Genomic DNA, 24,371 nt, shown 5'->3' on the forward strand with positions numbered 1-24,371 from the left:
CACTGTTTCTCTATCAATCACTTTCAAGAGCATTTTCCTGTGGCTGTAATGTAATGAACATGATTTCAGCTGGAATTCTATTTGGAATGAAAAACAACATTCTTTTATTCTGCGTGGGTCAATTACTCATTGAGAGATTTCCTGTCCCGGAGTCAATGCCCACAAAAACCCCACTCTTCATAACTTAATGTGATTACACTTGCATGTGATTGTTGCTTGTGCATCTAAGCAACAGAAACCAAGCTAATGAAACGAGACGAGGACAACTTCATTCCTAGCCTAACCCTGTGGACTCTGGGGGAAGAGGAGGGGGAGGTGGCAGGTTACAGCAACATTCAGTTTGTCTGTCTTTGCTCCCATAGCTTTCCTGATCAGTATGAAAATGGGAAGAATGAGATGGAAATCAAGCTTTGTGAGGACCAAGGGCCCACAACTTACCTGCTAGCTTAATGCCCACACACTCTACTGAGAGCACAAGGGCCCCAACTGAGATACCTGGTTGGCCACACTGCTTGATAAGCTCTTAAGACCAGCATCAGGAGCAAGGAGGCATTGGCTACTCAAAACATTCCCCTAAGGCTCCAATAGTATCTGTGCTTGTCTCTTCCCATCCCTGCTCCTGTTTACACTCACTCCAAGTAACCTGGCTCTGACTCCAGTTTTGATCCCCAGGGTTTTAACTCTTGACTCCGGCTCTGACCCTCACCTCTGATTCCTGACTTTGGTTCTGCCCCTTGGGTCTGGCATTTACCCCTGACTTCTGCTTTAACCACTAGGTTTGTCCTAATCCCTGACCAGCATTAAAATAAAGGGCGGGTGTCCCTTTTAAAAAATAGCCACCTGTGGTCTGTTAGCTCCAAAGGTTTCTGGAGGAAGACTTAGTTTAAATTGGGGTGGGCAATAATTTTTGATGGGGGGGGACCACTCCAAGATTTTGGAAAGCGGTTGAGAGCCGCACTCATTCATGATCTTAATGGAGGAGATACGGGGTCTGGGATGGAGCTTGGGTTTGGAAGGGAGCTTGGGGTAAAGAACTGGGGTGCAGGAGGGAGACTGGAGTCTGGGAGGGAGTTGGAATGAAGCAGGCGGTTGTGACCTAGGGCAGGGGACTAGAACTTAGGGGTTTGGGATGTGACCTAGGATAGGAGGGGACTGTGATCTGGGGCAGGAGATTGGGGTGCCAGATCTGGAAGGGGGTATGGGTGCAAGAGGGGGGAAGAGGGTCTGGGAATGTTGATTGGGGAAGGAAGGGTCTGGGGTGCAAGAGGCAGGCTCCGGACAAGAGACTTACCAGCCAGCAGCCAAATCAGCCTGGCCTACATGGAGAGCTAAGGCTTGCAGAACTTAAAACATTTCTCAGCCAGCCTGCCTGCCTGGCCATGTGCTTGTGTGAATAGCTGAGCTGAGGAGGGGGGCATGGTTCTTCTTGGGTGCCCTTATTCAAACAAGCAGCTCCCACTGGCCGGTTTCTGGCCAGAAACCAGCCAATAAGATTGTGCTGGGGGCAAGGGTAGCTCCTAAGCGTCTCCCTTCCCTTCCAGTTTTGAAACAGAAATGGGGCCTGGTAGCCGCATTTCTAAGCGGCATGAGGGGATGCAGGGGAGCCTGTCTGGGGCTCCCTACTACTTCTGTGGGCCGGATCAACTACCTTGGTCGGGGAGAGGGACAGTAAAGTGTAACACACCTGTCTTTGCTGTAATGCCGGCGTACTTGTATTAAAAATCCTTGTTACATGACATATTAGGTCTGCCTCAGGCAAACCCATTGGCACAAGAACTGCTGATCCCAAGGTGAGCCTATCAGAAAGCTGGCAGGTCTGGATTCAGAGAAACACCTGAATATCTGCATCTAGATGCCTTGAGTGAGCGGCATCTCATGTGACAATCTCCTTTCCCCCAAACTCTCTGTTCCAGAACTCTGGATTGCAGAAGCGAATTAACCGGGTAAAAGGAGGAGGCCTTATCTACTCTCAGATTCTGGCAGGTGCTTATTTTTTCAGAACTGGTGCACCTCAAACTAGGACAGCTGTCCCTTCCCTTCTCAGCTGGAGGGGAAAGAAATTCTAGACTGCTGTATAATTAGATGGTTTTGTAGAGGAGAGGAATTGTAAGAATTCTCCAGAGGGATGGTGCTTTCACACACAGAGATCTGGAGCTCGAGAGGCCGTATAGCCTAGTGCACTGAGCCAGGGAATGGAAGTTAGTCTGTTTGCTGATAATTCACTGTGCCACCGCAGGCAAGCCACCCAAACCCACTATGCCTCTTTCCTCATCCACAAAACAGAGGCAGTTTGGTTTGGTGAGAACCCGCTAAAAACCTCTACCCGAGACTGGCCACTTCTAGGCTTCCTGTGGAAGAGGCATGCAAAGAGCTGTATGAGATTTCCTCACCCCACTCCCCTAAGTCTCTGGTGCCAGTGGCTACAGAACAGCTGGGGAGGTTGGGGGGGAGGGAGTGAGGAGCCCCTGACAACCTCCTGAAATGCACAGCCTAGTCCACAACACTTCACGGGGCGCTGTACTCCGAATGACTCACATAGAATCATAGAATCATAGAATAATAGGACTGGAAGGGACCTCGAGAGGTCATCGAGTCCAGCCCCCCGCCCTCAAGGCAGGACCAAGCTCCGTCTACACCATCCCTGACAGATGTCTATCTAACCTGTTCTTAAATATCTCCAGAGAGGGAGATTCCACCACCTCCCTTGGCAATTTATTCCAATATTTGACCACCCTGACAGTTAGGAATTTTTTCCTAATGTCCAATCTAAACCTCCCCTGCTGCACTTTAAGCCCATTACTCCTTGTCCTGTCCTCAGAAACCAAGAGGAACTATCAATCCAAGTAGCTGCTCCTACCTCTTGCTACCTGAAGGCCCGATCCTGCCCCCTTCACTGTCAGTGGAAACAGCACTGAGTTGCAAGGCACCATTCTATAGTGACACCAGCAAAAGCCCTCAGGATGGGAGTAAGAAATGGGAAGGAGACTATAAAGTTTTCCATGGGTCAGGCTTACGGTCTTGGAGGAATGGTCTAATTCTTGTACCAAGCACTACAGGGAGCCTTTTCATCTTCTGAATGCTCTGCAACTGCCCCCTTCTACTGAAGAGACCCTCTAACACATAAGCACTATAGTAGGGACAAGGGAGACCATTCACACTACTAATTACCGCTGGAGTTTGCATTGCTTCTCTCTCTGGCCTGTGCGCTGCTGGATCTCCCCAAGTTACAGACCGCCAGCCTTCCTGACCTTTCGAGGGGAAGGGAGAGGGAGTGCAAAATATTAAACCTCTGGCCAATAGCTAGATCTAAGAGTGCCTCTGTACTCCGTTATAAATAAGCACAGAGTTTTATGGGTGTTGAGACAGGTTGTTCAAAGATGTGAGGTTAAAAGGGGACGTGGAGTGGGGATGAACATATTCTAATCCCGGTACTTTAATACCCATGGTCAGATACTGTTAGCATCTCTGCTTCCTACAGGAGATTTTGTCTCAAATTGACCTACTGTCTGGAAAAAAACGGGTCAAGTTTCCTTTGCTTTGGTGGCTCTTCTGACACGCCAAATGCAAGAAAAATAATGCCTGGAAATACATATGTGCCTGTTTAAGACATACTTAAGAAGGCATTTCCCTCCTGTGTAGTTGCTGGATGGTTAAACATTTTGGTATACAGTTCTAATTAACCCCTAAATCTGAGACAGTTTCGTTGACATCCTTTCCATGTAATAATGCCTTTTTGGCATGGCAAACCTGGACAGCGGCTGCCGAAGTATCAGAGACAAGCCTTCGGGTCACTGTCAAAAGCATAAAGTAATGTCTCATCTGGCCAGATGGAGCATCGCAATATGTTTGGGGTTTAACGCCAGTTCTTGAGAAAGATTAATGTGGTCGTCACACAAATCCAAAGGCAATTATTTACGGAGCTGCAGGCTGGCGTTGTAATTTGGTAATGCCAGTTTCCACATAGTTTTACACGTCTTACGACTCTAATTGCTGCTCAGATTATTGTCCAAGTTGTAGGGATGAGTCTGTCCTCTGAAATGGAAACTAATTGACAGGCATGATGGGGAAAGTAGGGTGGATGAAAGTGCACAGTTCCATCTTAACCTTGTTCTGGTTTTTGTTTAAGCTTTTATTTACTTGCTTGCCTTCCCACATCTTTAAGATGCAGTCAATAAAATAACTTTCTAATAACTACACAGTAACTCTGGCTGCTTTGCATCTATCCAGCCCAAGGTGTCCATGATGTAATGAGACATGTGCCTTGGTTGTCCAGCAGGTTGATCTAGCTTTTCCAGATGGGGATCCATTTTTACAATTCAGGAAGACTTGGTGACCCAGGGCAATTCAAAAAAATGTGTGAATGGCTCCTTAAGAGACACCTGGGAAGACACTTGGAGACTCTTTTGAAATGTAATGGCGCCCCATATTTGGGTCCATACCCGTAGCTTGGGAAACCCTGATCTAGCTTGAAGAACTGTGGACTCCTCCCTGCAAACACACCCACCCACCCCCTGGAGAGTTTGGAGGGTAGGAACTGCTAGCTTAAGGGGAAAGCCTCTTTGAACCTTGTAGCCTCTCTACAATACTTTACTGGCTGGTTGTTGGGTAATGGAGCTAGCACCAGCCTCCACATTCTCGGAAGATGTTTCTCCATTGTGTGGTTGTTAGATGGGGCAGAACTATGGATTCTTGCCCTTTCAAGGTAATGCCCATAGGTGGTCATGCGATGAATAAAGGGGCATTATGCATCTGCTAGGAGGCTGAAGCAGTGCTCCAAATAGGCTGCAGGAGTCAGAGAGCCATCTACACAGCACAAGTAACCTTGAAATAGGCTACGCAACTTGAGCTACGCTAACTGCGTAGCTTAAATCAAAATAGCTTATTTCGAGTATTGGTGCTGTCTACACAGAAGTTATTTCAAGATAGAGCACTCTTCCTCCGACTTCCCTTACTCCTCATAAAATGAGGGTTACAAGAGTCGGGGTAAGACATCCTCCAGCTCAACATGTTGGAATAAGTGCTTGTGTGTAGACACGTTCTATATTACTTCGGAATAACGTCAGTTATTCTGAAATAACGCTGCTGTGTAGACATAGCCAGAGAGACTGCAGTGCTTTTGTGGGCCATGAGGAAAGCTTCTTGTGAGCTCATGATCAGTCTCAAGAAATGCAGAACCAAATTCTACCTTATAGGATGGAAGCAACTAGTCAACTAGTGATGCAACTCGTCACTTCCCCTCTCTGCAGGGGGCAGAGGAGGTAGAGGCACAGTGGGAAATGGCGCGACTGGGGACTGACGCAGTCTCCGCTCGTGCCTAATTGACTATTCGATTAGTTAATTAATCTAACTTTAACATCACGACTCCCTCATCCTACTGATAAAATATTATCTGCCTAAGTCAGATCAGATTTAGCGAAACCCTATCTTTCTAGATTTTTTGAATCTCGATAGTTTTACAAAACTTCAAAATACTTTCAGATTCAAAAGGAACTACAATGCGTGAATGACATTTCCTTCAGATAGTATCAAAGGAGCAGAGTCTAATATTCTCTGCCTAATGTAACCATTTAACTTTCGGTTCTCTTAAAACAGTAAAATGAAATGCCAGAGTGTGGCAAAATGGGCATCAAATCACTTCTCGGGTGTCACAAAGAGAGAAATACAAATACTAAGGCTTTATGCCTTGTGGAGCTATGTAGCAGTTTTAAGGAAACATCCAAGATCACTGGATTTGTGTTAAATCAAGTATCCTCTCTGCTTTACTGCCCAGAAACTTTGAACCAGAAAACTTTTCTTTAATTTTATCACAACTCCTGGTCTTGCAATCTGCTCAGAGTAAGCAGAGACAACATGATGATTTTTTGAAGTCCATTTTCCTTCATAGGAATTAACAGTTGTTGCATATTACCCATGCTTACCTCTCCCTTCATCCACACGTTTCCCCCCCGCCCCCCCAAAAAAATGTACAACATTTCTTGGAAGAGACAGGACCTTGGTTTTATACCTGCTTTTGAGGATTAAGATCCATTTCCACAAGAACAGGCATGTTAACAAGTGTCCTGGTTAAATTCCTGCCTGCCTACCCAAATTACCTGTGCTATTTCATCCCCAAATGTGTTCTCTGCTTGCTGTTCTAAGTAGCTGAGTGGATTTCCTACGAACTGTTCTACTTCACAAGGGATCACTACTTCATTCACTAGGAAGAATGAATGAAAGATCACTCCATGGTACTTAGCGACAATATGGCTTGCTCAGATCCTTTAGAATGGAAGGTAAGAAAATAACCCTGCATATTCTGTATTTAAAACCTAACTAAAAAGTCTCACATGGTTTATCTTGGGCAGTCTATGTGGGGCAGAAAGTGCTAAGGCTGCCATCAATTAGCAGTTTCTAGGAAGGCAAAATTCAAATTGTTTATATGAGTTAGCCAATGATGTTTTCACCAACCAGAATGAAAAGACATGTCTCCGTTGCTGACTTTTTAAAAACTAATTAATAAGAACTTAACTATAAATTACAGTTTCTATATCATTCTCTGCAGAACTGAATTGAGCTTTGCAATTAACTCTGCTCTCTCTAGGCCTTGCCAGTTTTCTAAATGTGATTCAGCCTTTGATGTGATATTAAGTGGCTCTGGAACACTGTGTGGATGACTCCTTTGTTGCCATGATGGAAATGCCCAAGTGTAAATAAACTTTAACAGCTTAAGATAGCAAAGCAGGAGCATATGCACTGCTTAACTCAGCAGTTTTTAAAACAAGGAATGGTCCTGTGGCACCTTAGAGACTAACAAATGTATTAGATCATGAGCTAAAACTCATTTCATCAGAGTTTCACAAATGGTGAGGGTAAAGGAGCCACACAGGCAAGGTTTTCACAGCTGAAGCTAGTTCACAATCAATGGGACCAATTTAGGGCCTAAGTACTGCTAGTCTTACTCAGAGGAGAAATCCCATTGTATTCAGTGGGGGTGTGTCTAGACTACAGGGCTTTTTTAAAAAAAAGTGGCCTTTTTTCGATAAAAATTCCCCTGCGTCTAGACTGCTGCTGCGTTCTTTTGAAAGTAAATCGAAAAACGTGGCAGATTTTTCAACCGTGGAAAACGTCGTTTTACGAGGAATAACGCCTTTTTTCCAAAGTGCTCTTTCAAAAAAAAAGGCGTTATGTAATGCAAACTGTGTTTTTTCGAAAGAGAGCATCCAGACTGCCTGGGTACTCTCTTTTGAAAAAGCAGCTCGCTTTTTCAAAAGTACTGGTTGTCGTCTAGATGCTCTTTTTCGAAAGAGGCTTTTTCAAAAGTATCTTTCGAAAAAGCCTCTTTCGAAAGAGGCTTGCAGACTAGACGTAGCCTGGGAGAACTCCACTGCGTAAAACGGGCAGGATTTCCCTTTTGTAGCCAAACTGCTCTGTTGATTATTCCTGCCATTGCTTGAAGAATAAGAAAGACTTGGTAGGTGCCAACAGTGAATGCAATGAATGAGGACAGTTTCCAAAACAATGCAGGGGATTAAGACCATAACGGACAATGTGCTGGAGTGGGATGCAGGGTTACTGGGATCTGTTCCCAGCTCTGAAGCTTGGCTAAATTGCTCCATTTTACTGTGGCTCAGTTTCCCCATGTGTAAAATGGGGGTGATGATACTACTTCCCTTTATAAAGTGGTATGAGATCTATGAATGAAAAGTGTTATGTAAGAGCTACATACTATCACTGATTAACTTTAATGAAAGAGGTCTAAATCAAAAACCTTAACCCTCTATATATTGTTTAATGTAGATTTAAAATAAGCCTTCACTACACTGCAATTTACCTTCAAATATCATTATTTGACTATGATTTCTGCTTCTACATAACCAAACCAAAGGAACATTGCCAGCTTTCAGATCACTTTTCCATCTGATTTTTTTGCATCACGTTATTCCAAGTAGTAAATAAGATAAGTAAGAGACTAGAGATAAATGTATTTTTCTCCTTTCATATTTTCTGTTTTTGTGTGTGCAAGTTGAACCTCTCTAATCTGGTATCCTTGGGACCTGACCAGTTCCAAACCAGAGAATTTGCCAGACCATGGGAGGTCAACATTGTCTAACAGCATTCCCAACATTTATGCTGTTTACTGGGCCAGTAGAGGACATTAAGGAGGTAAATTAGAGCTAAGTAACAGCACAGAACACTGAAAGCCAGGACTAGTGGTTGTAAACAAACTTTATGGGACTGCAGGAAATTTGGCCACACCCATGAAAAGTGGACATCCAGCTAACTAAAATCATTCTAGATGATGGATGTTTCTGGACTAGACAGGTTCACCCTGTAGTCAGTTTCATTGTGCTGTCTCTGGTCACTTGTGCTTGTCTCACGTAGTAGTAGCATGCTATCCTCACTCTGATGCACTGCTCCTTAGGGTGCCTGCCTGCCTGCTCTTTCCCAGACTCTGTAAAATAGTGTTTCCCAGGACAGTAGCAGCAAAACTGAACCTGAACTGACAGAAGCAAACGTATGAATAGTGGGGCAAGGTACTAAGGCTCTGAGCAGGTACACTGGACAAACGTCTCAGACACTTCGCCAAAGAATCAATGCCCACGAAACAGATTTTAGGCAGGATCACAAACAGTTTCTTGTAATTTCAACCAGAAAGGGCATTGTCTCAATGACTTGATTACCTGCATCCTGCTCCAAAGACATTTTAACAGACTTGAAAGAGAATCCTCTGAACTGTCTTTCATGCTTAAATTTGACACTTTTACACCTAAGTCTTAACAAAGACACTAATTACCTTACCCATTACAAAGATAGCTTCCCCAATTATCACCTCTAATATCATTAGCTCACAGACATTTACCTTCCCCCCCTCTAATCTCCCTTCTGTTCTGAAATTTGATTTGCCCTTTTCATGTGTGTTCATTTTTTTGATTGTATCCTTTGGTATATATGGTCATGCCAATTTTCTTCACTATTTGATCTGAGGAAGTGGGTCTGGCCCACGAAAGCTCATCCCCTAATAAACCATCTTGTTAGTCTTTAAAGTGCTACATAGTCCTGTTTTTTGTTTCAGCTAGACCAGACTAACACGGCTACATTTCTATCGCTGAACCAGGTTTGTCACTGTTGCTCCCATTCCACCTCTGCTCCTAAAGACCTTTCTGAAAATCAACAGGGGGGACAGAAAGCCCTGTATACACTTCTTAAAAGATTTTTTTAACAAAACAAAACAAAACAAAAAACAAGACATTCATTCACCCTTTCCTTATTTGTAAGTGAAGTTGAGTTCCTCCCTCTAATAGAGCTGGATGATAAATCTCATCTGAGACCATGCAACACAATAATAGGTAGAAACACAAGAAGTAAAGCAACAGATAGCTCATGCAACTGTTAATGGGCTACGGAGCTTCTATCCCTACACTGGTGTTTATCAACTCTCCTCCGAGGTGAAAATGACCAAAATCCTTTAACATGCAAAACCTTATGCAGTGGTGTAAGCAGAATGATTGTAACCCTGAACAAGGTTACAATTGCACCTGCAAGTTACAGCTGCATTTGGCTCTAACTAGCCATTTGGTCCAAAATCTCAGGGATATTCATCACTGGATAGACGATGAAATCTGAACTTGTCACCCTCAGGGGCAATCTCTCCTCAAGTGTATTGGGGCATGCCAGCTGGCTGATCAGAGGGGAAGTTTGCACTTCTCCTGGCTACCGCCCCATCATGCTTGTAAACAAACATGACCAGAGGATTTCAGGTGGAAAATGGACTCTTTCACAAGCATTAATTAATGAAGGAAATGTAAAAACAAACATAATACTGGACCCCAAATACATTATTAGGATTGCTCTTTTGGAGTATTAAAAGTTTTTTAGGCAGGGGTGAGGTGTCTGAATTCAGTATTTCTAGGGCTCCTGAAAGGAAAGATTTAAAGGGACACAAGCAACATAAAACAACCTCTCTTCCCACTGGAATTTTTTTACTCTTTTGTTACAAGTAACAATTAATGATAGAATTGAAAGGTTAGAGTCAAAAAGCTACTTTCTTCCAGTTTGCATACTTTGGCAACACCATGTGTGCTTAGTCAATTTCACTCTTTCACCTATACTGTCGCATTCCCCTCTTTATGTGGGTCTGGATGGTAAAGCTATAGAAAATACCAGGCAACAGTATCTGGTATTTACAGATGTACATGAAACTATTTTTAATTTTTTTTAAAAATGGTTAGAATTCAAGTTGGCTCTTCCTTTAAATGGCCCTAATCTACATGTAATTTACAAAAGTGATGGTTACTCATTTCATATTATTAAAAGAGCCAAACGGTAGGCGTTCTCTAAGCACAGGAATTGTTGAGCTATTTTCTATCATGTCAAATGTGCAGTAGGGTCATGGTTCATAAATACCAGTAATTACATGAACAACAGTGAGACAAATGATGATGAGGAAATTAATCAAGCATAAGGGACTGAGACCACCACCGTAACAGACTGTTTTGTTGGAGTATAATTTTGGGAAAACAGGCGTTAGCACTGTGTTAGTCCAAATGTTACATTTAACATTTGAAAAGAAAAATGCCTTGTTTTAATGTACTGCAAATCTTACTGATATTTCTGTGGTTATAAACATTAATATACCCACAATTCTTTTTCCACCGACCTGGATATTATAACAAAACTACTTGATTTAATATGTGAAAACATGTTTTCTTCTCTGTTTTTACAACCATGTTTAAATTTTTATTTAAATTTCTCTTTTGGTCCAAGAAAGCTAACCTGTTGTGGCTCAACAGACAGGCAATGGGCATAGATGGAAACTGAAAAGCTCTCCAGAGAAGAGCAATCAAGAAAGCGTATTGCGACTAAGGCCCAACACAAGGCATGGTCCTGCTGTCTTTAGGTAAGGAATTATTACTCACATGAGAAGCCCTACTGAGGTTAATGTAGTACTGTATGGCTGGGCCTTGAAGACATTGCTCTAATGGGAATTCTTGCATTTGCATCAAGAATGATAAGCATTTGGCATGAATAAAAATATTTATTTTGGTTGCATTTAAACACACCTTTATGGTTCTGAAAACAACCTTTTAAAATGTTGCTATTAATTCACCTTTCCCACAACAGTGCTTAAAGAAAAGATGGCTAGTAACTAATGTAATTAATGGCTAGTAATTAATGGCTATGGCTATTAATTAATGGCTATGGCTATTAATTCACCTTTCCCACAACAGTGCTTAAAGAAAAGATGGCTAGTAACTGCACTTATTTAGCCTGAAATGGAGAAGCTAGGAAACATTAGAAATATTTAAGAGATTACACATTAGAATGGATGATGGAAAATATTCAGAATCAGAATACTAAATTTTAAAATTCAAGAGAGCTCTGGAAGGGATATAAACTCCCATGCTACGGGGCATAATCTAACATCTACTGGGGATCGGGAAGAAATTTGCCCTAGGAGCAGGTTATCCTGGAACTGCCTGCTGATGGGTTTCTAGCACCTAGATCCAAGACAGCTGTTGTCAGTGAGAGGATACTGAAGTCACCGTCCCAGTTTGCATCATGTATGGCAGTTCCTATGTTCAGAAGATACAAAGTGTATGGTGAAAACCCATCAGTCTCTTTTCTTACCATCTCCCTCAAAATAAGCTTAGAAGGAAATCTCTCTTCACAGAATATGAGCCTGAGAAATGGAGAACAGGTCACCTGATCCATTCCCTTGCAAGTACAAGTCAGTGTTTTACACTGTTTATACTAATGCAAGGCCAAGTGTCCCAACCTACATGGTTTCCATCACTTCCCTGTAAGGGGTCATCTACCAGCTTTTAGATTTATGGGGGAAGCTGTTCTTGATATTCTGCGTTGATCTTCCCTTTTTTCATTCCATCCCACTTTGTTATGTGCACAACCCTAAGCAATTCTTCTCAGTGCTTGCTATTCACATCCTTCACATATTGACACGCAGTAATATCCCTCCAGTCTTTTAATCACTGCTTTGCTAAAAGCATAATTAGTCATTCTGATCCTTCCACTCATTCCACTTTGGCTGGCAATGAATGAGTGGCTCAATGCTACATATCTACAGCTAATGTAATATTTCAGCTAGCTTATTATCTGTATTAATAAGCTCCACCGTACTACGAGGAATTGTACAAACCTGGAACCAAAGGTCCCTGCCCCATAGATGTTACAGTCTAAGAGGAGATACAGATATACAGGAGTATTTCCTATTCCCTGAGGCAATTATCTTTTTCCAGAGTACATGTGTTTAGCTTTTACTAAAGTTATGTTCCTTTTTGTTGCTTTATGCTTATATTATTGGCCACATTTAGGCACTGTAATTCTGTTCAGGCACATACAGGCTGATGTGAGGCAAGTAAAGTTGATATTTAGGTAGGAATAAAACCCAGAGATGTTAAGAGTCTCCCCTTAGAAAATGGGGTGCCAAGTAGCTTTTGGGGTCTCTGTCCTCACTGGCATTCATATTTTCCAGTTTAATATTACCTGTGAATTTCAGGAACATTAACCCTTTTCTCTTGGGAACTGCACTAATGTAAGAATGAGTTGGTAGTCTTCAGGTCATATTGCTTCCCACACTGCATCCATTAGATTTTTTATTTCCCCATCCTCCTCCCCCAATAAACTTCCTTCCTAAATTGGTGAATCCATCCCTTTACAATGGGAAATTCATGTAGCTCATGTTTTCTCATAGCCAATTAGTTCTTTCGTGTCTGCAAGAAGTAGATCTGGGAGGACACAAAGTATCAAATTATCCTTTAGTTAGAGTTTCATAATCAGTAAATACTTGCAGTTATGCATGCTAAAATAAGGGTAAACACACCAGATGCTGCAGGCCTGTTGCAGAGGTTACTGGAAGAAATCTCCCTCTTTTTCAGTGCTATGTTCAACACCACACAAAATGGTTGTGCATGATAAACACCCGGCACTTCCTCTCAAGGACAGGTATTGACTTCTACTGGTGTAAGGACACTGAACTTGAAGTTCGGTAGGGTAGGATAAATCCCATGAACCTACATAATGATGGCTTTCTCCACTTGGACAAATCTTGTACCAATTTGGGAGTCAGCTTATTGAAAGTGAATATGGAAAACAACATAGAAATCTGCCACACCATTATCCTAGCTTTCTCAATCATGCCACTTCCTGACACAGTTACCTGGCTGACTCTCAAATACATTAAAATCACTTGTAACCAACTCCACGACAAACCTCAAATACTTGGCTCCCAAGAGCCCAGATATAATGAGAGTTGAGTTCACCCGCGTCGTCATGTTCTAAAACTCGGACAATAAATGCTCCAGTAAAATTTTTATTTAAAACAGGTCTGTTTTGTAAAATGAGTCTCAGAGATGGAACAAAACATTCGTTGTCAATTTACTGTTTAAACCTTTATTGTTGCCTTTTTGTTGGTACAATGGGCTTTTATGCACCAAACAGCTGTATTCAACATGTTTATCTAGAAGGCATCCAGTGTAGTGGAAAAAAGTCTGGAGGACAAAAAATCTTGGTTAAGTGCAAGAGAACTTTGCACTTTTTTTCTGCCCAGTTCCTTTGGTCAGCATGCAAGTCACATACACAGGCACTTCCATGCAGACTTGCAAGCCCTGTATAATAGCAACTTTTCATGAGCTGCCTGCTTTTCCTCTGAAATCCTCCTTTTCCTCCGCAATCTCCTCTGAAAATTTTTCAACGGATTGGCAACATGCGGCATGCATGCTTTTTATACTCCCTGTGATCCTATCCTCTCGCAAACGGTTGCTATTTTGGCCTCTCATTAGGTCACTTTCCAAATATTGTGGACAAGCTATGCGTCAATCATTGTCACGGCTCAGCCCGAGGCGAAGCCAAGACACAACTAGGAGGGGACAAAACCCAACCGAAATAAGCACTATATTGAAAGCAGATAACAGTTTAACTGTAGAAAACGATTCGTGTCCCAAAGGTACTACCCAACTCAGTTGATGTAAAAGAAATACATGGAACCAAAGTCCCAAAAATAACTGTACACAATGCAAATACTAAGAATGTACTGCTAGTGCCCTATGCAGCCCGGCATGCCCCGCCCCGTGGGGGGGGGGGGAGAGGAGAGGAGAGATGGCCACTCCATCTGAGGAAGGCTGAGGGGCAGAAGCTGTGGAGGGCAGGAGTAGGACTGTGAACTCTCCTGGACGGATGCCATTAGCTGCACATGGCATACGTCTGGGGGAGTTGGCAACCAGGGAGAAGGGCAGAGAGGGAGGCTGCTCTGCAGCCGCAGGGGAGCAGGCAGGAGGTACAGGTGAGCAGCACAAGTGCGGGCTGGAGGACTCAGGAGGAGTAAAGTGCAGCTGCACAGCTAGACAGAGAGAAGTGGTGCTATGAAGGGGAAACAGCCACTTCTCTCCTTGCTCCTCCAGCGTCCTCTAGCCTGCGCTCACACCACTCGCCACCACCTGATGAGTGGGGGCTGTTGGACTGGCATTTAGCCCAAAGGGGGGGGGGGAGGAGAGATAACTGGGAAACAGGGATAGGAGATGCTAGAATCCCGGTGCTGAGCTGGCGGGGTGGCCAGGGGATGGGAATAGGGGCAAGCAGAGCCCATACCCAACAGGTGGCTGCAGAGAGCACCATGAAATTTGGGACAATTTGATGCCCCAGATTTCATGGTGGCCCACACAGCTACATGTTTTTCATATTGGTAAGGACAGCCCTGGGATACTTCATCGCATTTGAAACTACTGCCAAAACCAGACATTAGAATTTCAAGAATTAAGAAGAGTGAAATCTCTGCACGCTGCATGGAAATGTTTTAAAGATGCTATAACAAACATAGAACCTTAATTTTAAAAAAAGCTTAGTAAGAGACCCCAAGAAGTGCCACGGTGGATAAGACAAAAGTAGAAGTTCTTCCTAGTGAGGAAAATAAAAAGGAACATAAACTCTGTCAAATGAAGAGTAAAAATATAATTAGGAAGGGAAAAGAGAGTTTCAAGTATACCTAACCAAAAATTTAAAAAGTAATAGCAAAAACATTTTAAGTACATCGTAAGCAAGAAGCCTGCTTAAACAACCAGTGTGGTCGCTGGACCACTGAGGCGCTAAAGGACAATAAGGCCATTGGGGAGAAACTAAATTAACTCTTTGCATCAATCTTCACAGCTCAGGACATCAGGGAGATTCCTAAACCTGAGTCATTCTTTTAAGGTGACACATCTGCGGAACTGTCCCAGACTGAGATGGTGTTAGAGTTGGTTTTGGAACAAACGGATAAACTAAGCAGTAATAAGGCACCAAGGCCAGATGGCATTCACCCAAGAGCTCTGAAGGAACTCAGATATGAAACGGCAGAATTACCAACTGTGGTTTGTAACCTATCCTTTAGATCAGCTTCTGCACCAAACGACTGGAGGATCGCTAATGTGCCATTCATTTTTAAAAAGGGCTCCAAAGGTGATCTTGGCAATTAGAGGCTGGTATGTCTAACTTCAGAATGGGGAAACTGGTTGAAACTATAATAAAGAATAGAAGTCTCAGACATACATATGAACATAATTTGTTGGGGAACAATCAACATGGTTTCTGTAAAGGGGAAAAAAAAATCACACATCACCGATCTACTAGAATTCTTGGAGGGGGGGGGGGTCAATAAACATGTGGATAAGAGGGATCCAGTGGAAAGCCTTTGACAAGGTTCTTCATCAAAGGCTCTGAAGTAAAGTAAGGTATCGTGGGGTAAGAGGGAAGGTCCTCTCATGGGTTGGTAACTGGTTACAGAGACAGGAAACAAAGATTAGGAATAAATGGCCAGTTTTCAGAATGAAGGCAGGTAACTACTGATGTCCCCAGTCCTAGTCATAGAATCATAGGGTTGGAAGAGACCCCAGGAGGTCCAATCCCCTGCTAAAAGCAGGACCAATCCCAACTAAATCATCCCAGCCATGGTTGTGTCAAGAAGGGACTTAAAAATCTCTAGGGAGATTCTAGTTCTTCACCACCAACATATTCATTCAACATATTAAATAATGATCTAGAAAAAGGGGTAAACAGTGACCTGGCAAAACGTGCAGATGATTCAGAGCTATTTGAGATTACAGTCTGCCTGGGACTTGACTAAGAGCTACAAAAAGATCGCTCAAAATTGGGTGGCTGTGGAACGATAGGGCAGATGAAATTCAATGTTGGTAAATGCAAAGTAATGCACACTGGAAGACATGATCCCAACCAGACATATAAAATGATGGGATCTAAATTAGCTGTTATCACTCAAGAGAGAGATCTTGGAGTCACTGTGGATAGTTCTCTGAAAACATCCACTCAATGTGCAGTGGCAGTCAAAAAAAAAAAAAGCAAACAGAATGTTGGGAATCATTAAAAAAAGGATAGTTAATAGGACAGAAAATATCTTATTTCCTCTTTATAAATGCATGGAATGCCCATATCTTGAATACTGTGTGCAGATGTGGTCACCTCATCTCCAAAGGATATACTGGAATTGGAAAAGATTCAGAAATGGGCAACAAAAATTATTGGGAGGATATGGAACGAATGCCATATTTGGAGAAATTAATAAGACAAGAGACTTTTTAGCTCGGAAAAGAGACAACTAAGAGAGGATAATGATAGAGGTCTATAAAATCATGACCGGTATGGAGAAAATAAATAAAGAAGAGTTTTTTACTCTTTCCCATAATACAAGAACTGGGGTTCCCCAAATGAAATTAATAGGCAGCACATTTAAAACAAACAAATGACAGTGTTTCGTCATACAACATACAGTTAACTTGTGGAACTCCCAGCCAGAGGATGTTATGAAGGTCAAGACTGTAAAGCACATCTAACTCGGTTTTACTCTTTTCACTTTTGTAACTTCCTAATGCATTTCACTTACATCTTTGAGAATACAAATATAATAAAAAGTCAATAGAATTCAACCAGGAAACATGGAGCCCTGGTTCCATGAGGATACTTCATATTTACAGAAGATCAAGCTTGTTTGCAATTTTTGTATGAACATTCTCCTGCTTCTGACTGCAGATGAGCAGAACATGCCATTGATTTGAGGCACTTTTAAAATTTCACATTAGTGTATTTATTGTACTCGTTACTCAATTTTCCCTCCTACAGCATCTTTCATTTAAGAATTGCCAAGCTGAACACAACACCAGATTCTACAGGCTTCTCTCCTCTGATCCCACTAAAGAATACCAAAAAAACTCCTAAACCATCTGCTCATGAAACTTCCTGCAACACAGGACAAAAACTACACAAACACCCTCCCAAATCCCCAACCAGGCGTTTTTGTTCTGCTACAGATACACAAACCTGGAAATCCTGGATGACCCATCATCTCAAGGACTGGCACACTGACAGCAGGATTATCCGGTTATAGTGACTCTCTCCTCAGATCCTATGCTACCAGCACTCCTAGCTATCTTTAAGACACCACCGACTTCCTGAGGAAATGACAGAACATCAGGAATCTTCCTGAAAACACCGTCCTGGCTGATGTGGACGTAGAAGCTCTTTACACCAACATTCCACATGAAGCTAGATTACTGTCCATCATCAGGAACACTATCCCGGATGATACCACTGCACACCTGGTTACAGAGCTCTGCAACTTTGTCTTCACCAACTACTGTTTCTAATTTGGAGACAATTTGTATCTTCAAATCAGCGGTACAGCCATGAGCACCCGCACGGCCCCACAATATGCCAACATCTTTATGGCTGATCTTGAACAATGTTTCCTCACATCCTGCCCCCTAGTACCACTACTCTTCTTATGCTACATTGAGGACATCTTCATCATATGGACCCATGGTAAAGAGATCCTTGAAGAATTCCACAGGGATTACAACAACTTCCACCCCAGCATGAACGTTATCCTGGACCATTCCACACAAGAATGCACTTCCTTGACACTGTAGTACGGTTACATGACAGACATTTCTACCACCTTATACCAGAAACCTGCTGCCCACTACACTTACCTATATGCCTCTAGGTTCCATCCTAGACACATTTCCCAATCAATGGTTTACAGCCAGGCCCTAAGATACTGCCGGATTTGCTCCAATCCCATGTGCAGAGAAACTTTACCTACAGGATCTATATAGAGCAAACTAAAGTACCCACCCAGAGAACTGAAAAAACAGACTGACAGAGCCAGACAAATACCCAAACGTCAGCTTCTTCAGGACAGGCCCAAAAGAGAAAACGGAACTCCACTTACCATCTACAGCCCCCAACTTAAATCCATCCAGCGCATTATCAGCAATCTACAGCCTATCCTGGAAAATGACCCCACATTCTCCCAGGCCTTTGGGGACAGGGCAGTCCTCACCTACAGACAACCCCCAACCTCAAATAAATTATTTCCAGTAACCACGCAGCACATTTCCATCATACTCACCCAGGAACCCATCCCTGCAATCAGCCCCAGTGCCAATTCTATCTACACATCTATACGAGTGACATTGTCACAGGACCTAACCACATAAACCACCACAACAGAGGCTCATACGCCTGCACACCCATCAGTGTGATCCAGGCCAACGAATGCCAGCAATGCCCCTCTTCCATGTATATTGACCAAAGTGGACAGTCTCTACAAGAAAGGATTAATGGACACCAATCAGATATTCAAACAGGTAACACACAGAAACTTGTTGGAAAACATTTTAACTTGCCCGGACACTCATTAGTGGAACTCAAAGTTACCATATTATTGCAAGCCAATTTCAAAACCATGTTTGTTTGAAAGGGAAGATGCAGAGCTTAATTTCATTTACAAGTCTGATACCTGCAACAGAGGTTTAAACAAAGACCTTAACTGGATTACCCGTTACATTCCACATCCTAATGACATAAAAAAAACCAAACACCGGATACTTAAGAGCACTTAGTACCCACTCCATCAGCTTCATTTAGCACGGACACTCTAATTGACAATATTTTTCCTCTTTTTTTTTTCCTCTGCCTGCCCTCTCGCCTCCCCCCCATTCTTCCTATCCCCCCTCTTTCTCTGCTATTTATTTGGAAACTGGACCCCTTAACTCCATTCATCTGAAAATGTGGGTTGTACCCACGAAAGCTCATGATACCATCTACATTTTTGGTTAGTCTCTAAGGTGCTGCAAGACTATTCATTATTTTTGAAATTTTTTCAAAGGATTTAGGTATGTTATAGCTCCAAATCACATAAGAGGATAGACTTCTCCACTCTGTCCAGAAGATGGAAGTTTGAATGTTTTTTGGCAGGAGAGACCCAAAGAGGGTTTCTTCCAATGTAATCCTCTTACATACCTAAGAACAACCATACTGAATCAAACCAAAAGGTCCATCTAGTATGCTGTCCTGTCTTCTGACAGCAGCTAGTGCCAGGCTCCCGAGATGGATTGAACAGACAATCAAGCAATTCATCCCTTCATCCATTCCCAGCCCTGACAAAAAGAGCATCCTAAGTAATAGCCATTGACAGACTTATCTTCCATCTAGGGGGTTGTTTGTTTTTTAATGTACATGCATGAGGGGGGCCTTATCAGATATGTCCCACAGGTAAATTTAGCTGTTAGTCACCATGCGTGCTTGGGGAGGAGTTGATAATGTTGTGGTTTGAAAGACATAACAGCAACGTGGAGGAGTTTAAGTGAAGCTAGGGACTGAGCCTTGAAGTAGAGATGGCAAGAAGAGACTTGGGAAACAGAGGAAGAATCGGAGAGAAATGTTTCCCACAACTTAAGGAAGGGAGCTGCTGCCCGTCCCCACACTCCTTTCGGTTATTTTTACATGAGGAGGAAAACACTTCACAGTCAACAGAATGGATTCTAACATCAGCAAATGCTGTGTTATCAACCCCCCGCTTGAAAACTAAAGTTATGTGAACTGAAACTCTCGATTCCTAGCTCAGTCTCGAAACCAGAATGTGTGCAGCTCAAATGCAAAATGACAATATCTGTCAACTTGGAACTGACAGGTGTGCAGCTCTGCGTTTGACTCCCATTGCCAGCTGGCCTTGCTAAAAGAACCATGTGCGCTGTTGAATTCTGCACTTTTGACTGTTTTAAAGAAATCACACCAAATAAGAATTTGGACAGGGGACTACTGAATGCTGAGTCCATTTGGGACTCTGTTGCTTCTGCAAAACAAGCCATTATTAACTGAAGTCTGAATTTTAAACTTGTATCCTTGGTGATTCTTCTTAATCACATCACTAATAAGCTATTAAAATTTTTGCCCGACCGCTTTTAATTGAAGATTCCTTACTTTTGGTTCCTCGTTTTAACCTGTTTTTATTTAAACTGGATTCAGGGATGTTCTAAAACTCCATTACCCAAGCATTGCCATGTGCACTGGACTCAAGAGCCCATCTATTCCAGCATCCTATTTTCTACAGAGGCCAACATCATGTGACAGGCAAGAAAGACACCACATTAGGTTTTGCCCCGATTGCTAGTCATTAGAGAGGTTCTTCAAACCCCAAAACAGGAGGTTTTATCTCTTTCACAATTTTGGCCATACTCTGGATACACACATCAATTTCCAAACCCTTTATGATTATCAAGTCCTTGGCCTCCAAGATTACATCATGTGTCAGTGAGTTCCACAGGTTAACCTCTTACCACCTCCCCCCCACACACACAACATATCTCCTTTAACAGTTTTTAATTTCATTGACTGTTCTCTTTTGCTTGTGGTGTGAGACACAATGGATGATTCTGCTGCAGACTATGCATCATTTTGTGTACTTTAATCACATCCCTTCTTCCCTTCCCTTTCTAAAATACACAATCCCTCAGAAGAAGTGGGCTGTGCCCACGAAAGCTCATGATACCATCTATAGGTTTTCCTAGTCTTTAAAGTGCTGCCAGACTATTTGTTGTTTTTTAAGTGTATCCTCTACAGACTAACTGGGCTACCCCCCTGAAGCCAATGTTTTCTGTCTCCCATCATCATTTGTGGGGCTTCAGCTCTGCCATCTGCGGGGTATGTATTTATACCAGATCTGTATAACAGGGGTACCCTGTGTTTCCAGTGTACTGCCAGTCCCAATGTCAAGGATATTTTGAACTTCAGTAACTTTCAATGACTTAAAAGCTTATAACGCATTTGCTGTCCTTCTCCGTCTCCTCTCCGCCCCTATCCTGTTCCGTCTCTCGAGCAGCTCCAGCATCGCAATGTAAATACACCAGGGTAATCGTTTACCAGAGTGTCAACAGAAGTTGTGTCCCTCGCACCCTCCGCGGGGGGGTGCGTCTTGTCTAATTTAAACCCACGCCATCCCCCCACCCCCTAGAAAAAACCAAATACACTTTCTTCCAACTTGGGTTGCTCACACAACGCTCCGCGCGCTTCTTGTCTGCAGACCTGGCCACACCAGCCGGAGCAGAAAGTTACGGGCGAAAGCGGCCTTTCCCCGGGTGGCGCAACTGCAGAAAAAGCCTCCCCCCTCCCCGTACTGAAGGGCTGCCGGGCCAGACCCGAACTCGGGACCCCGCCGCGGGGGCGGGCGAGTCCTCGGCACTGATTTAGTGGCGTTTGCCACGGGGCGTCGCAGACTGCAGCGCGATTCACCGTCCGCCCCCCCCAGCCGAACCAGAGCCCGGCTCCCCGGGCATCCCGCTCTCGCAAACCCCGGAGAAACTTCTCCAAGCATCATGGCGCTTGGGGGCTCCGCTGCAGCGCGAACTTGCGGCCGCCCCGCCAGCCCGGCTCGGTCCCCTCTGCAGCAGCCGAGGGTCTGTCTCTGCCCGCCCCGTGCAGCGCGGCCGGGCCCCTACCTCGTTGCGCTGGAGCTGGAAGAAGCTGTTGAGATAGCTGGAGTTGAGGGGCGAGCCCAGCTCCGCGCTGCTCTTGCTGTAGCCCAGCTCCGGGTGCTGGGGCGGGGAGGACTCGGGGCGGAAGGCATCGAAGGCGCTGGCCTGGTGGGTGTCTTGCAGCGACAGATAGACCCAGTTGAGCAGCTGGGCAGGCTGGTAGACGGAAGCGGCGCTGGTGTCGATGGCTGACAACAGGCTCATCTTTCCCCCCCCAACTCGGCCGCCCGCCGGCCTGGGTCTCCCGCTGCCCCCCTCCGCTCGCCCCGGGATGGTCCCTCCACCCCACGCGCCCCTGCTGGGCCCTCCTGGGGGTGGGGTGCTGCGCTTTATGCCGCTTTAATCCGGGCCCCCCCTCCCTACGGCGAGCCGAGCCCCCCCAACTCCCAGGCCCCGCGCCGCACGGGCATAGCGGCGGCGGCTGCAAAAGTTCGCAGGAAACTTTCTCCCCCCCCCCCCCCCCGGCTCGCCTCTGGCTGCCCGATCCGCTATCTGACTTTATTCCCACTCCCCCGGGCGGCCCTGCAGGGGCGGGGCGCACGGACTCGGCGGGGCAGCGCGCTGCATATGGAGCGCCGGGGTGGGGAGAAAGCAGACCGGCGCCGCCCTGGAAAACTCAATGGGCTGGCTTATTTGAATATGCAAAAAGTCCTCGGCCAATCAGTGGACGGAGCCGCCTCCAACCCCCCCCCCTGATGGGGGGGGGTTGTGCGCGCCACGACTGACTGGGTTCGGAACTTAGTACGGGGGGGGGGGGGGGTTGTGCTTCTGCTGTGCAAACTTTTACCCTGCGTGTATGTGGCTACCTCCTGCCTGCCCTGCAGAGAGGTTCGCCTAAAGCAGGGCTCCGGTAATCCCGGGAGCGGGTGCTGTCCCCTCTGCGTGTCCGTTCCTCGCCAGAGCTCGTTATTGAAGGTCCTGCCTCGCTCAATCTGTACCCTCACTGCAGGTCTGCAAAAGGTTGCTTGGCTTGGAGGCTGGGCCAAGATCTTGCGGAGAAAAGGTTTCCCAAATAAGGCAGGAGAGTGGGGTGAGTTTTCCCTTGGAAAGCCAGCGAGGTAGCCTGGGATTGGCTTCTGGAAGAGCCTGGGTGCTAGTTAGTGTACAGTGATGGGATAAACTACCTAGGCCTTTTAAGGAGCCAACTGCCCAAAAGAGGATGAAAGGTTTTTCTTTTGGGAAAGTGCCCGAGTAGGTAATGACTGCTCCAAAAACATTTCCAGCCTGCCTTCCTGAAGATTGTGGCAGAGTAGCCATTTCTGATTATCACGGCAATGAAACCGAGACATTTTTCCCCCAAAGCCAGAGTATCTGTGTGAAGATAACTTTTAAAATTTGAGCAAAACCTCTTAATCTATTTCTTGAGTTATGAGAGGCTAAACACACACAGCGTATTTTTGCTTTGTTTTGAAGAATCTCGCCATTTTCTTTGCTTAGATAACCAAAAAACATCAACACTTCGAACCTTCAGACTTGGCTCTTGAAGTTGGCCATAGTAAGTTCTAGGTGTGCTGTTCACACTGAAGAAAAACATTGTTCTGAAGAGAGAAAAAAACAAAGCTACAAATGTTTTGGAAATGCAGAGCTGAGTGTGCACAGTAGAAATACTGTTAAGCTGTCAGCTACAAACTCCCAAGATGGATGTGTTTTGCATATGTGAGTAGCTGATTAACTGCACAGCTGATTAACTACACTGTTTATAGGAATTTATAAACTCAGTTGAGGAAGATGGAGATTGTAAAGTCCAGAGATTGGAATAAGGGATGGCGGAGTTTGGAAAAAAGCTGCCAAAGGTCTGTCTTATCTCAGGGGTGGACAATAATTTTTGAAGGAGACGCCACTTCACCAATGTTGGTAGTAGTTGCAGGCCGGCCCTGGTTTTGATTGGCCTGGGGATGGGGGCATGGCAGGACAGGCCTAAGACCAGATCAAACAGCTTGGTGCGCACGGGCCAGATCTTGCCCATCCCTGCCTTATCTATTGAAAAGTTGTCAGTTTCATTGTGCTGGAATATTTAAAAGAATATCCCTCCCCATCCACACACACACATACACTATGGAGTACAAAATGGTTTAGATCAGTATTCAGTAAAACTTCTTCCTGTAAAAAAGAGCAGTAAGCTATATTGCTATATATAAGGCACATTTATACCAGTGTAACTGTCTTCACACACGATTGTATTGATAAACTATATTGACGAATAAAACCTTCTAGCCCATGTAGTTGTACCAATACAAAAGCAGGCCTAGGGTCTGCAAGCCCCTTTTAGGGCATATCTAGACTATGCAGAACGGTCGAAAGAGGATATGCAAATTCTGCGGGAATTTGCATATCTTCTTCTGATCACACTTTCAAAAGCTCCACTTTCGAAAGTGAAAGCAGTTTAGACAGCATTTTTGGCAAACCCCCCTTTGTCAAAAAGCCGTGTAAACCTCATTTTTTGAGGTTTACACGGCTTTTCGACAAGGGAGGGGTTCTCCGAAAAAGCCGCATCTAAACTACTTTCACTTCAGAAAGCTCCGCTTTTGAAAGTGCGATCGGAAGAAGATATGTAAATTCCTGCAGAATTTGCATATC

The 24,371-nt window shown here is 44.2% G+C and overlaps 1 protein-coding gene across 1 annotated transcript in view; it reads right to left on the bottom strand.

Moving 5' to 3' along the window:
* The window catches only part of ZCCHC24 (zinc finger CCHC-type containing 24), a 176,967-nt gene extending 154,747 nt beyond the window's left edge, over positions 1–22,220 (bottom strand). Inside the window, exon 1 of the mRNA XM_075934759.1 lies at positions 21,759–22,220. Coding sequence (XP_075790874.1) covers positions 21,759–21,998 — 240 coding nt within the window. The 5' untranslated portion in view covers positions 21,999–22,220. The remainder of the gene's footprint in view (positions 1–21,758) is intronic.
* Between the last annotated feature and the right edge of the window lie 2,151 nt (positions 22,221–24,371).

This window comes from Pelodiscus sinensis, chromosome 8, assembly GCF_049634645.1.
Source record: "Pelodiscus sinensis isolate JC-2024 chromosome 8, ASM4963464v1, whole genome shotgun sequence".
NCBI lineage: Eukaryota > Metazoa > Chordata > Testudines > Trionychidae > Pelodiscus > Pelodiscus sinensis.